The sequence below is a fragment of the Macaca mulatta genome, chromosome 4 (genome assembly GCF_049350105.2).
Source record: "Macaca mulatta isolate MMU2019108-1 chromosome 4, T2T-MMU8v2.0, whole genome shotgun sequence".
NCBI lineage: Eukaryota > Metazoa > Chordata > Mammalia > Primates > Cercopithecidae > Macaca > Macaca mulatta.
In genome coordinates, this window is record NC_133409.1 from 123,366,741 (window position 1) to 123,382,350 (window position 15,610).

Consider the following 15,610-nt stretch of genomic DNA (forward strand, 5'->3'; position numbering starts at 1 on the left):
TAAAGCAATGATCTCCTTTGACTACGTGTCTCACATCCAGGTCACGCTGATGCAAGAGGTGAGTTCCCATGGTCGTGGGAAGCTCTGCCTCTGTAGCTTTGCAGGGTATAGTCTTCCTCCTGGCTGCTTTCACAGGCTGGCATTGAGTGTCTGTGGCTTTTCCAGGTATACAGTGCAAGCTGTTGCTAGATCTATCATTCTAGGGTCTGTTGGATGGTGGCCCTCTTCTCACAGCTCCACTAGGAAGTGCTCCTGTGGGGACCTCAACACCACATTTCTCTTCCACAATGCCCTAAGCAGAGCTTCTCCATGAGGGCCCCATCCCTGCAGAAAGCTTCTGCGTGGATACCCAAGCATTTCCATACATCCTCTGAAATCTAGGCAGAGGTTCCAACCTCAATTCTTGACTTCTATGCACCTACAGGCTCAACACCACATGGAAGCTGCCAAGACATGGGGCTTGCACCCTCTGAAGTCACGGTCGGAACTGTACCTTGGCCTCTTTTAGCTATGACTAGAGCAGCGGGGACCCAGAGCACCAAGTCCCTAGGCTGCACACAGCAGGAAGTCCCTGGTCCCAGCTCACAAAACCATTTTTTCCTTCTAGGCTTCGGAGTCTGTAATAAGAGGGACTGCCAAAAAGGTCTCTGACAAGCCCTGAACACATTTTCTTCATTGTCTTGGTGATTAACATTTGACCCCTCATTACTTATGCAAATTTATGCAGCCAGCTTAAATTTCTTCTCAGAAAATGGGATTTTTCATTTCTATTGCATCATCAGGCTGTAGGTTTTCCAAACTTTTATGCTCTGTTTCCCTTTTAAAATTGAATGCTTTTAACAGCACACAAGTCACCTCTTGAATGCTTTGCTGCTTAGAAATTTCTCTCCCCAGGTACCCTAAATCATCTCCCTCAAGTTCAAAGTTCTGCAAATCTCTAGGCCAGAGGCAAAATGCTGCCAGTCTCTTTGCTAAAATATAGCAAGAGTCACCTTTACTCCAGTTCCAAACAAGTTTCTCATCTCCCTCTGAGACTACCTCAGTCTGCATTTCATTATCCATATCACTATCCATATCACTATCAACATTTTGGTCAAAGCCATTTAATAAGTCTCTAGGAAGCTCAAAACTTTCCAACATTTTCCTATCTTATTCTGAACCCTCCAAAATATTCCAACCTCTATTACCCATTTTCAAAATCGCTTCCATATTTTCAGATATCTTTATGGCAGTGCCTCACTCTACGGGTACCAACTTACTGTCTTGGTCCATTTTCATGATGCTTATAAATACATACCTGAGACTGGATAATTTATAAAGGAAAAGAGGTTTAATGGACTCGCAGTTGCACTTGCTGGAGAGGCCTCACAATCATGGCGAAAAGCAAAAGACACATTTTACATGACAGCAGGCAAAGAGAGAATGAGAGCGAATGAGAGCCAAGTGAAAGGGGTTTCCCCTTACAAAACCATCAGATCTCATGAGACTTACTACCAGGAGAACAGTATGAAAGGGGTTTCCCCTTACAAAACCATCAGATCTCATGAGACTTACTACCAGGAGAACAGTATGGGGAAAGCTGCCTCCATGATTCAATTATCTCCCACTGGGTCCCTCCCACATCACATAGGAATTATAAGACCTACAATTCAAGATGAGATTTGGATGGGGACACAACCAAACCATATCACCAATCTACATTCCCACTAAAAATCTAGAAAGGCTTCCGTTCTCCACACCCTCACTAACATTTGTTATCTCTTGTCCTTTTAATAACAGTCATCCTGATTTAAAAATAAAAATCCCATTTGTATATGCATTGCCTATGGCTGCTTTGTGTTATGACAGAGTTGAATAGTTTCAAAGACCATATGGTCTGAAAAGACAAAAATATTTACTATGTGGCCCTTTATGGAAAAACACTGTTGACTCATACCTTATATCCTCAACTAATTTTTATGATCAAATTAGATCAAAGCAAGCCATGTTGATCTGATTTAAAACTATTTGGATCTGTGTTATGATATATGATTTCTGGGCTTGATGCTGGAATTTATGGGAATTTCATAAAATCCATTAGAAGGGAAGAGAATAAGAAACCTGATAGTTTTTAAACATATTACACTCAGTGGTGTAATGAAAATGATAAGCTATGTTTTATGTTTCTACTGAGCATCTTTCAGGAAACAGCAACATAATGGTTGATAGGTTTCTATGGAGACAGATTTATTTTTAAATCAGCCTAAAACCATAGAAAAACCCTCATCAGTATATTTTGTTTCTTTCCACACACTCAGGCTTCAACCGTGGTAGCTGCCTGCAGGTGATTAAATGTAATCCATTAAAGGAATGATTTTCAAACTTCAGCTGCATCAGAGTCACCAGAGGGCTTGTAGCGAGACAGGTTACTGGTCTCCATCTTTAGAATTTCTGATTCAGTGGGGCTGGGAGAGGCAAGAATATGCATTTCTATTAAGTTCCCAGGAAGGAATGATGTGGGTACTTGGTCAAGGAACCACGCTTTGAGGACCACAACCTTAAGGTATTTACTCAGCGATGAAAAAGCAAGTGGTGTCCTACATGACATCTTCATGTGTACATTGTGTTATGAGAATGACTTAGATGACAGATTAATCATTTAAGCAAAATAAGTAAGCTTTAAATATACTCTTCCATGAATTTATCAAATCAATTAAAATCTCAGAATTATCATAATTGAGGATGGAGATGAATTTTTGCCTCCCTTACAAGGTTATTTGGAAGTATTTTTGATTACTTAGTAATGTGAAAAAATTACTATTATAAGATATTTATAAAAATTTTAAGATTGGCAAGTTTATAGAGATTCAGTTCATCAAAATACACTGGGCGATTTCACTGATTTCTATCCAGAATGCCTACTTCATCTTATCCTCAATATATTTTGAATGAACAGGTGCTATTTATATTGTTAGAACCTATATAACAATAGGTTATATTGTTCCACAATTCAGAACACATTCCAACATAGAAATTATAAACCATTCATTGAAAATGAGACGATTTACTAGACACCTTAAACATAAAACATATATTTCTCATTTACTTCTCTCCATATCTCCTCTTTACTTGTCTTCTCCCTGTTTTCTGCTATGGGAGACTGATATACATGTGTTGCAACAGGCTTCTATGACCTCTGGCCTACTGTTGGGTTCAGCCAATTGGAACCCCAACAGGAAACCAGAGGATGAGAAGAGAATGGAAAGTAAGGGAAGGATATCTATTTTCCTGATTCTTCCCTGTGAAATACCCTTATAATGTCTATGTTTCATCAGTGTCACTGTTCCTCTCATAGTAGCCTGCTCTACAGAACTTCCACTCCTTCCACTAACCTCAGCTCCCTCCTTCCTTCAGACTTGGTGAAGGTACAGCTTGATGCTGCTAGCTTCACATGGGGATTCATTTGTACTGCCCATATGTGCTACTCTAATCTTCATAAGCAGCCCTTTTGTAAATAAGCTCTCTTTAAATTATTGCAAGTTCAATGGAATTTGTTACAATCCTTGCTAATAAAAGCATCCTTGTAATGATTTAATTAAGGGACTATTTCTTCACTTAACAGATGAGAAAACTAAGACTCTAAGAGATGTGGCAGTGTCTAGATTCAATTCTCAAAAGTACAGTCTCAATTCTCAAAAGTACAGTTTTTCTGCTGTCAAAGGTTCTCAAGCGTGGGCAAATATAAGATTACTGGGGGACTTTGTAAAACATGTTGATTAGTAAGCTTCATCCTCAAAAATTCTGATTACAAGATATATTACAAGTTTTAAAAATCTGTATTTTAAAAATAGCCCAGGTTTTTCTTAAAATAATAATATTAATATTAATTCTTATAACATTATTATAATAATTATGTAATCATACTAATACAGGTCTTCCTTAACTTGTAATGGTTTGACTTACAATTTTTCAACTTTACCATAGGTATGAAAATGATAAACATTCTGTAGAAACTGTACTTCCAGTAGCCATACAACCATTGTGTTTTATACTTTCAGTACAGTATTAAATACATTGCATGAGATATTTACACTTTATTATAAAATAGGCTTTTTTAGATCATTTTTTACTAACTGCAGTCTAATGTAACTGTTCTGAGTATGTTTGATATAGGTTAGGCTAAGCTATGATGTTCTGCATGTTTGGTGTTTTAAACACTTTCTACTTAATATTTTCAACTTGTAACGGGTTTATTGGGACATAACCTCATTGTAAGCTGAGGAGCATCTGTATATTATTAATTATATATTAACATATAAATCAATATATTAGTGTAGTAAAATTACAATTATGTCAATAAAAGTTTCTTTATAAATACCATTGCTCATTAACAATTGTTATCTTCCCTATTAGTTATCTTCATAACAATTGTAATGAAAAATGTAGTATTTTTATTCTCCTTTTACAGATGAAGAAACTAACGAATCAAGAATTTAAGTAACTTAACTAAGATTATATACTTTAGTTCAGCAGCGCAGGTATCTGATTACAGAACACATACTCTTGAATCCTGCACTGTGCGGCGGGCCTCTGGATGATTCTTGGTGAGCTGCAGCAAACTATCATTAGGTCCCCAATTTACTGCCTCAATTTTCTCACCTTACCTTACGTCTCTACTTACTCATTAAAAGGCATGATTCTACCACGATTGTGGCCCTAATTTTAAATTTATCTTCTCATGTGAAGGGCTGTGAAATGAATAATTTAACCTGTTTTTATTTCTTTATTCATTAGTTTTTATAGACATAGCTGTATCCCTTCTGAGCATTCTGGAATTAAAAATGATGACCATAAGCAACTAAGTTAGTTTTTAAAAAATTATCTGGATTTAGTAGTTATGCACAAATATGTGTCCAGTAGAAAATGCACAGGTGTTCTTTCAACTAATTGTATACAAATAATCTCAGCTAATTTTCCTCAGTTTTTGAACATCATATTAAACGTTTAGAACATTGCCTATAGGTGATAATCACAATTTTATTATATAGTATCTTCTTAAAATTCTAGAATACCATTCTCCAATAAAATTGTGCTGATGAAAACAATCTGTCTGCACTACCTAACACAATAGTCACTAGCCACGTGTGTCTATAGAGCATGTGAAATATGGCTTGTAAAAGTGAAAAAATATTTGTAATGCTATTTTAATTCAATTAATTTAAATTTAAATAGTCTATTGAGTGGTGGCCATCTTATTGGACAAAACAGTTCAGTAAAGCACCTTAAAGAGCATTATTTTGTCACTGCTTCTTTATTTGACATATTTTAAGAATATTTTAAATCTGTGTTCTTTGTAAACTTGCAAGTGGTTAAGATATTTAAGCCATTAAAAATATTCTGCTCTTCTTAAGTTCCCTTTTATTGCTATTTTAATGTAACCCACTCTATCAAAAAATATAGTTGCATTTACGTATTTTGAATCTAATGACTTATTCCTTTTGTTCCTGTGTTATATTTTTCATGACTACAATTTTTTCACCTTGGAACTTACCTCTCTGTAGCTGTGATGGATGTTGTCAGAGTACTTGCAATGTTTAGACAGTTCCTCATGAATGACATTTACCTGTAAGAATGCAATCCAGTGTGTCTTCTATAAATCTTTAATCAAGTGTATAACTTGTGGGGTTTTAATAAACTTGTAAACATAGGAAATGTAAAGCCATCATCTCACACTGTTTTAATCCATAAAACATAGAAAAGTGGTTGTTATTTTATCCATCTGCAGCAAGATAAAGTAATTTTAACAAGCCTTGGAATAAATACATTGAATATGATACACATTTGTCAGTTGAGTCTGACATCCTACTTCATGAATATAAAAGGTCCTATTTATCATGCAGTGATAGTCACACACATTATATTTATGATGTCTATACAGGAATAAGTTATTTTCTGAAACTTTGTTATGTCACTACATAGGAACTCTCTAAAACAAAGAAATTATAATCATGTTAAGCATATAAGCAGAATGTAACTACTTCAAATTTGCCTTTAATTTTATATTAATCTATATGTTGGCTGGGTTATGATTTTAATTTGTTGATTTTTTATTATGTTCTTGTAATTGGTTACATCTGGAAGAAGGAAAGATTAATTCTGTCCTGCTTGTAAATATCTACATTAAAAATATATTTAGAAATATATGACTTCAATTTATCAAGCTGAACAAAAAAAACAAAATTAAAGCAGTTGAGTTATCTAACAGATATGAAAGGAGATTTTTATTTTAAGAGACAGTGTTACTTCTATATTCGCCATAAAAGAGAATATTCAAGGAAGAGTAACGGAGAGAGAGAGATCATTAAAAGAAATTTAGAGATCATTAAATTTTTGACTTAAATGGTGTCTCATTCCTAAAAGTCACCTCTCCTACATTTCCAGTAAAATACCTATTAAAACACATTCTAAAAGAAAAAAAAGCTTACATGATGAATAGTTGGACTGTCAGTTTACCTATTTACAGGCACACAAAGATCTTTTTACCACCTGCATGGCCAATGAAAGTAGACTGAAATATCCAATCACAGGAACTCTCACAACAACCTTATAAGGTAGCTACTGATTATATCCCCATTTTACAGGTAGGAAAATGAGCCCAGAGTCATATGCCCATAATTCTATAGGGAGTAAGGGGAAGAGTCAAGATTTGAACCTAGTCCTGCTCATTATTTCATGCTCTTAACTATCATTATATTATCAACTCATAGTCTCTACCTTGTGAGACACTAATAAGATGAGAAAGATTTGTAACCATTTAGATGCCAGGAAGTAACTGTTTCTGCATTAGAATCATGTAAAGGGACATAAAAGAAAAAAAGTTGCTAATTCTATAAAAGATGGGAAAAATATAAGACAGATACTGTTGTTTTAGCCTTAGTAATTGACTATTGTCAATAGCTTCTCAGCACAATCCATGGTCCCTGGCAGATGTTAACTAATTGATAATTACATGATTGAATAAATGAACCAATTTTATGATCAATGAATTGATCAATCAGTGAATGAGAGACTTTACAGAAAATCATAACCAGAATGTTGAAGGAATCTTGAAGTGTTATATGAAAACTATAAATGTTAGACTTGAAAGACAAATATACCTTCTAACAAGTAAAAATCCTTCAAATAATTGAAGACAGTAGATTTGTTCTGTGTGGCTCCAGAGAGAAAAATTAGGACAAATTAGTAAAAATTTACAACCCAGCAGAGTCTAACAGAAAATAAGAAAGTATTAGATAAGAGTTGTTTCAATTTTAATTTTAATTTATAAAATGTAAAAAAAAAAAAAAGTGTAGTAAAGACCATTTTTCAAATTACATGTCAGACTATCAGTATGTAACCTATTAATATATTATTGAGATTTTAAAGTAAGGATTATTTTATTTGACCAACTCAGAGATAAAACTGACCAGTTTTATGTTTTAAGCTTCATTTGCCTCTGAAGTGCTTAGCAATATATACTTTTTTCACTCTTATGTTTAAAAGGGAGTTTACTAATGGCCAAAGTTTGTTTTTCATTTCTTTTGAAAGACCATCCTCCTAATAGGGCTCAATACTCAAATTGAAGCAACATTGGCAACACATAGAATTATGAGTATCTCTATCTTCAAAATATTTTCAGTATACACATGATAATTATGTATATGATTGTATTTCAGCACTGTAGGTTTTGAATCTGAAGTTGTATTTAAAGTAAGGAGACTCACTTTCCACCATGTCCTCCTACTCTAAACCACACCAAATTAAATTCTTCTAATTAGGAATTGGTGAGAGTAAGACAATAGCTCCTTAATTCCCATCTATTTACTTACCTTATTGTGAAAGATGGTGCAGCATTATTTAATGACTTATTCAGCCATGCATAGGAAACCTGGTTTGCTAAGTGGAAAAGATAGAACTAAATAACTCAAGCCACTAAAAGGTGTACTTTTCATTGTTGATCAGCCAGGGAAACCTGTATATAAATTTAAATAAATCATGGTTCTAAAGCTAAACTGAGTTTGGGAAGTTTCTCTCTGAATAAGGAACTATTGCATCAGTAGTCTCAGGGATCACAAATAAAATAAGAAAAGAAGAGATCTGTCTAGCTTTATGAAGAATGGAAAACTTTGAAATAAGGAAGAAGCCTTTCATAGAAAATATATTCTTCTTAGGAAGGAGGCAAAACATACCAGCCCTTCCCTTACTTTCCCCCAATCAAATGAATTCTCTCTGTGGTGAGCTGCCTAGAGCTGAGGGAGGGGTGACCCAAGTACTTTTGTGGCCTTCATCACTGGAACTGTGCTAGTTTGTCTCTGAAGCCAGCCCAGCACTGGGTTTCATCTAAGGCTCTTGGTAAGCACTGTCTGGCTACTGCCTATCTTTGCTCAACACCCTAGGGTTCTACAATCAGCAGGTGGTGAACTCATCCATCCTTCAACGAAGTTGTTTCCCTAGCCCTAGGCAGGTTCAGAGATGCTGTCTGGGAACCAGGGTCTAGAACTGGAAACCTTAGAAATCTACCTGGTGCTCTATTCTACTGCAACTGTATTGGTACCTAAGACACAAGATAAAGTTCTGCCCACATTTCCCTCCTTTTTCATAAGAAATGGAGTCTCATCCCAAGGCCACCACTGCCCTAGGCCCATGGCAAATACTGCCAAGCTACTGCTAATGGTCACTCAAGGCCCATGGCCTCTTCAGTCAGCTTGTGGTAAATGTTGCCAGGCCTAGGACTCTCCTTTCAGGGCGGTAGACTCCCTGCTGGCCCAGAGCAGGTTCAGAAATGCCATCCAATAGCCAAGACCTGGAATTGGGGACCCCAAGAAACTGCTTGATGCTCTACCCCACTGTGGCTGAGCTGGTATCTAAGCTTCAAGACAACGTCCCCTTTACTCTTCCCTCTCCTTTACTCAAGGAGGAGTCCCTCTCTGTAGCCACCACAGCTTGGAATATTCTGGATCATATCTGAAGCCAGCACATCTCTGAGTCTCACCCAAAGCCCAAGGTGAGTACTTCCTGGCTACACCTGCTGCTTATTTAGGATCAAAGGCTCTTTAGTCAGCAGGTGAAGAATTATTCCAGGACAGGTCCTTCCTCTCAAGGCAGCAGGTTCCCTCCTGACCCAGAATGTGTCTAGAAATGTCATCCAAGAGCTGGTGCCTGGAATGAGGGTGTCAGGATTGTGTCCAGTGCTGTATCCTACGTGGATGAGTTGGTAACCAAGTAATAAGACAATGTTCTCTTTATTCTTCCCTCTCCTCTCTTCAAGTGGAAAGAAGGAGTTTCTTTTGAAGCTGTTGACTGCGCTGCTGGGGCTGGGGATGGGTGGTGCAAGCACTACCTTGGCTGCCCTGGCTAGTATCTCACTGGGTTGTTTGCCCCACCAAGTTCACTGGCTCTAAGCCCAACATAGCATCAAGACTTGCCCAGAAGTTTCAGTACTGGTGGCATAGACTACCTTTCAAGTTCACTGAGGACCCTAGGGCACTTTAGCCAAGGATGGCAAGGCTTACTGAAACTAAGGTTCTGACAACTAGAATGGACATTTCCCCTCTGGGGGTCTAAATCCCCCCACTATGGAAGCCAGCTGAGTTCTCAGCATTGCTTTCTGCTGTGACAAGGCAAGACTAAGTTCCAGTGCAGAGTTTCATAATCACTGCCCTCTTCCTCTTCCAAGCACACAGATTTTCTTTCCTTGCCACACAGTTGCTGCTGCTGCCAGGGTTTTGGGAGGCATGGCGTGGGCAATTCAAGACTGGCTCTCTTACCCTCTTCAGGGCCTCTTTCAGTGATATGAAGTTAAAGCCTTATTAATAAGTGGGTAAAGGGCATGAACATTTTTCAAGAAAAGAAAAACAAGTGACCAAGAAACATATGAAAAAAAATGTTCAATACCCCTAATTATCAGAGAAATGCAAATTAAAATCACAATGTGATATAACCTTACACCAGTCAGAAGAGCTATTATTAACAACTCAAAATAATAACAAACATTGGCAAGGATTCAAGGAAAAAGGAACAGTTATACATGGCTGGTGTGAAGGTAAATTTGTGCAACCTCTATGGAAGACAGTATGGAAATTTATAAAGAAAATTAAAAATTGAACTACCATTCAGTTCAGCAATCCCAGTACTAAGTATCTACCCAAAGGGAAAGAAATCATATAAAATGGATACCTGCACTTGTGTATTTATCATATTATTATTTACAATAGCAAAGAAATGGAATCAACCTAAGTGTCCATCAACAGATGATTAGATAAATGTGGTGTGTGGGTGTGGATGTGTGTGTGTGTGTGTGTGTGTGTAGGATAGTTCAGAAAAGGTTTCATGATAGAGCTGATTCTTAAATTGAGCAAGTTCCTATTGAATTAAGTAGAGGACATTCCAGGAAAAGTGAAATACGTTAATAAGACGCAAAACAGGTTTGCATGATAAGAATCTCTACGTGTTTTTGTGAGCCCATAGCACCTGGTTTAAAGTGATGTCTGTTGATGGGAGTTCTCAGAGAGTGGTTTTTGGAAATAGGATCACACAAGAACCATGTATCCATCTCAAAAACACCTTGGACTTTATCTTACAGGCATTACAGAACTATGAGCAACTTCTCTCTTGTAGGAAGTTATAAATTTCTTGAAATTGGTACTCAGGATTGAGGTTCTAAGTACACATTTACTACATGATACTTGAAGCCAAGGAGATGAACAAGCTCACTCTTAGGCAAAAGTAGGAGGCTATGCTCAGACCCCCGGGGGTACTGATATTTAGAGTCCCCATGTCTTTACAAAGCTGTCAAGTAAGATGAGAGCAGAAAAGTGTCCATCAAATTTAGCAATTTTGAAGTTACTTGTAACCTTTGCCAAAGCAGTTTAAACATATACAATGAAAAGGGCAAGTACAAGAGGAGAAAAAAAATCAATGAATTAGTGTGATAGGATTTTATCTATTCTGCATGTTACCAAGTTTCAAAAGAGCAGTTGTTTTACAGGGGATATATCTCATTTGTCTGTGTTTTAATTGATAAATGTAAATGTGTCAACAAAACAGTACATAACAACAAAAGGAGCAATATTCATAAATGTCCACAGGCCCCAGACTGCCTGATGTCAAATAGCACTGTAGGATTTCCATACCTGGATACAATCATGTCAAATGCATCTCATCGAGTGACACTATCAGTGATAAGGTTCAAATATTCTCATATTTATGGCCTAATGCTCTCTGAAAAATTAAACACAACTTTGAACAAATGTGATTTGCTGAGTGGTGTAAATTATTTAAAAAATTATGAATCTCAGTATATCTAAGATATTCAGAGGCTGGCTATACCATTTAAAAAACAGTAGGTGGGATTAAAGGGTGCAGGATACATTTTGTGGCATGTTTTATAAAACCTTTTTAGTTCAACCATTGTGGAAGACAGTGTGGTGATTCCTCAAGGATCTAGAACAAGAAATACCATTTGACCCAGCAATCCCATTACTGGGCATATACCCAAAGGATTATAAATCATTCTATGATAAAAACACATGCACACATATGTTTATTGTGTCACTGTTCACAATAGCAAAGACTTGGAACTAACCCATCAATGATAGACTGGATTAAGAAAATGTGGCACATATATACCATGGAGTACTATGCAGCCATAAAAAAGGATGAGTTCATGTCCTTTGTAGGGACATGGATGAAGCTGGAAACCATCATTCTCAGCAAACTATCACAAGGACAGAAAACCAAACACCGCATGTTCTCACTCATAGGTGGGAGTTGAACTATGAGAACGTGGACACAGGGTGGGGAACATCACACACTGGGGCCAGTCAGGGGTTGGGGGGCTAGGGGAGGGATAGCATTAGGAGAAATATCTAATGTAAATGACGAGTTGATGGGTGCAGCAAACCAACATGGCACATGTATACCTATGTAATAAATCTGCATGTTGTGCACATGTACCCTGGAACTTAAAGTATAATTTAAAAAAAAAAAAGGTAAAAAAGTAAATACATAAATAAAATTTTTAAAATGTAAAAAATAAAACATTTTTAAAAGAAAATTAGAGTTTATTCTGAAATGCTCTGATGATGTTTATGAAACTGGCCTTGTTTAAAACTGGCCTCCACTCACCCGAGTGGACACTGGTTAAAATGGGGCTGTAGTGCTGCAGCTGTCCACTTTCAGGTGGTGTCTGCATATTATGCAGAGCCACGGTATGCAGACACCACTCATAAACCACACCCTAGTCTTCTCTCCCTATGTCAACTGATCACAGGGAACTTCTCATGAGGCCATCAGTGCAGGCTGAGGGATGAAAAAGCGGGATAGCAGTAGTGGGAACTATGGGCATTTGAACCACTTCCTCATGAAACCCACTTATTTCCTCAGGACCTGCTCAAGCCTGATCACATATTTACCACTTCCCTTTGATGATGGAATGGAACGCTGCTGCACAAGCCCAACTTTATGGTTAGATGGGTCAGAAAGTACATAGTTCATGATAGGCAATTCAGGTCACATGGTGAATTGATGACCCATAGTCAAACATTCAGTTTCTATTAAAGCCCAATAACAAGCCAAGAACTGTCTGTCGAAAGGCGGGTGGTTAGCTGCAGAAGATGCAGGGCCCTCCTCCAAATCCTAGAGACTTGCTGTGATCCATCTATGGGGACCTGCCAAAGCCTCCAAATAGCATCCCTATCTGTCACTGACACCTCAAGCACCATTGGATCTGCTGGATCATATGGCCCAAGTGCAGAGCAGCTTGCACAGCAGCCTAGACCTGTTTCAGAGCCTTCTGTTCTGGACCTGACTCAAAACTGGCATCCTTTCGAGTCACTAGATAAATGGGCCAGAGTAACACACCCAAATGAAGAATATCTTGCCTCCAAAATCCAAATAGGCCCACTAGGTGTTGTGCCTCTTTCTTGGGTGTAGGAGGGGCCAAATGCAGGAACTTATCCTTTGCCTTAGAAGAAATGTCTTCACAGGCCCCTCATCACTGGACCCCTAGAAATTTTACTGAGGTAGAAGCCCCCTGAATTTTAGTCAGATTTATTTCCCATCCCCTGGCACACAAATATCTCGTTAATAACTCCAGTGTGTTTGCTACTTTTTGCTCATTAGATCCAATCAGCATAATGTAATCAATGTAACGGACCCACGTGATATCTTGTAGAAGAGAAAAGTGATCAAGATCTCTGCAAACAAGATTCTGACACAAAGCTGGAGAGTTGGTATACCCCTGAGGCAGGACAGTGAAGGTATATTGCTGGAGGCAGATTACTTTGGGTTAGCCTTATGGACAGGAATGGAGAGAAAAGCATTTGCCAAATCAATGGCTGCGTGCTAGGTACCAGATGTGTTAATTTGCTCAAGTAATGAAACCACATCTGGTACAGCAGCTTCACTTGGAGTCACCACTTGGTTAAGCTTATTATAATGTACTGTCATTATCCAACATCCATCTGTCTTGTGAACAGGCCAAATAGGAGAGTTGAACAGGGATGTGTTGGGAATCACCACCCCTGAGTCACTCAAGTCCTTGATGGTGGCACTAATGTTTGCAATCGCTCCAGGGATGCAATATTGGTTTTGATTTACTACTTTTTCTAAGTAGAGGTAGCTCGGAAGCTTCCATTTAGCCTTTCCCACCATAATGGCTCTCATCCTACCAGTCAGGGAGCCAATGTGGTGATTCTGCCAGCTGCTAAGTATGTCTATGCCAATTACACATCCTGGCACTGGGGAAATGACCACAGAATAAGTTCAGGGACCCACTGGACCCACTAAGTAGTATCTGAGCTAAAACTCCATTAATTAGCTGACCTCTGTAAGCCCCTGCTTTAACTGGAGGACCACAATGACATTTTGGTCCCCTAGAATGAGCATCAACTCAGATCAGGTGTACAGTAATCCCCGGAAAGTCTGAACATTCCTCTTTCCCCAATGCACAGTTACTCTGATAAAAGGTTGGAGGTCTTGTTGGGGAAGGATGGGAAAAAGGTTAACATCATAATTTGTTGGTAATGTAGTGGAGTCCTTCCTCGAGTGGACCTGGCCTTCCCTTTATTCAAGGGGTTCTGGGTCTATAAACTGGTTCAAGTCCTAAATTGATTGAGGGGTCATGATTCTCTATTTTTATAATTTAAATTATTCATTTGTCCACTCGACCTGGAAGTTTTCTACTTCTACAAATTAAGTAAGAATGTAGTAGGCTTCCTATCAATTTCACTTCTAGGAATACCGTGATTAATTAGCCAATGCCAGAGCTCTACATGAGTCAGACTATTCTGATTGCTGCTTTGCCTCTGCTGTCCATTACGGTAGCTATGCCCACCTTGCCTTTGACAGTTGAATGCCGCCACTTGACCCCTGCCACCTCGGGATCCAATTATCCCCATTGCCTTTAACTTTTTTAATTGAGTGACTGTGGTTCCACTGTAAGATCTGTCATACAGAGAAGAGCAATCACAGAGCTCTTCAAGGATGCAGATGCTCACCTCACAAATCTATTTCACAAAGTTTTGGTGAAAGGTATGTTTTCTAGACCCTTCCAACTGGGATGAGTAGATCTAAAGTGGCTAATGCACTCTAACATCCCTATCTTCCTAAGCCTTTGGATCTCTTCCTCTACATTAAACCAAGGGAGATCACGCATTTCAGCTCATTCACAGTGGGCCACCTTTTTATTCCTATTTCAGCTAACCAAGCAAATAAACTATTAGAACCCTTTTTAACTCCACGAGCTGCAACATTAAATCCAGAATCCCTGCTTACTGGGCCCAAATCAATAAATTCAGCCTGATCCAACTTTGTGTTTCTTCCACCATTATTCCAAACCCTTAATATCCATTCTGATGCCTGTTCTCCAGATTTCTGCTTACCTATATTAGAAAACTCAAGCAGTTATTTTGGGGACTAGTGCACTGCCTTGTGGGTCACACTCTGAACTTCACCTCTTGAGGCCTGCCAGGACTTTGGTTACAGGTCTAGAAGCAAACAGGAGTGTTGGGGTTAGTTACTGAGGAGAATCAGCATTGTCTTGCCTGGCAACTGCCTCAAGAGAGGCCATCACTGTTGCCTCAGGCAATGTATGGTTAATCACCTCAGTCAAAGGTGGCAAGACTGATGGCAGTGTAGGTGGAGGAGGGAATGTTGCCACCACTGGGGATGGGGAGGCTGTTTCCTCTGGCAAGAAAGGCTTATCAGAGTTTACAAGCTTAGTGTCCCCAGCTTCATCAGGGTCCTCCCACATGTCCCCATTCCAAGTTGCAGGGTCTCATTCTTTTCTAATCATTTCCCTTACTTTATCAGTAGACAGGTGGTGAGGCTGAGCATACACCTTTTGTTGAAGGTCAGCCACTCGCATGAAGAGCTTGTGTCTGATTTCCCACATTTTCAGCCCTTTGTCTACAGGAGATAAAATTCTCACTCAGGACAATCTTAGATGTGAGGCTTAGTGTGTGCTTCTGGAACCACGAGTTAGAATTCCTGAGCTACCTATTTTCTTTAATCACTTTGTCCAGTGAACTTAGGAGCAACCAATCAACTTCACTATATTCCTTGGTTACCACATATGGTTGAAGGTATTATG

The 15,610-nt window shown here is 38.4% G+C and overlaps 2 protein-coding genes across 2 annotated transcripts in view; one reads left to right on the forward strand and one right to left on the reverse strand.

The window, feature by feature from the left end:
* LOC114677421 (peptidyl-prolyl cis-trans isomerase FKBP1A) overlaps positions 1 to 12,211 on the reverse strand; it is a 53,708-nt gene extending 41,497 nt beyond the window's left edge. The window contains 2 exon segments of the mRNA XM_078001384.1: positions 7,848 to 7,914; positions 12,145 to 12,211. Of these exon segments, the coding sequence (XP_077857510.1) occupies positions 7,848 to 7,914; positions 12,145 to 12,211 (134 nt within the window).
* The window catches only part of KHDRBS2 (KH RNA binding domain containing, signal transduction associated 2), a 583,766-nt gene that overhangs the window by 148,970 nt on the left and 419,186 nt on the right, over positions 1 to 15,610 (forward strand). The gene's annotated exons all lie outside the window — the stretch shown is intronic.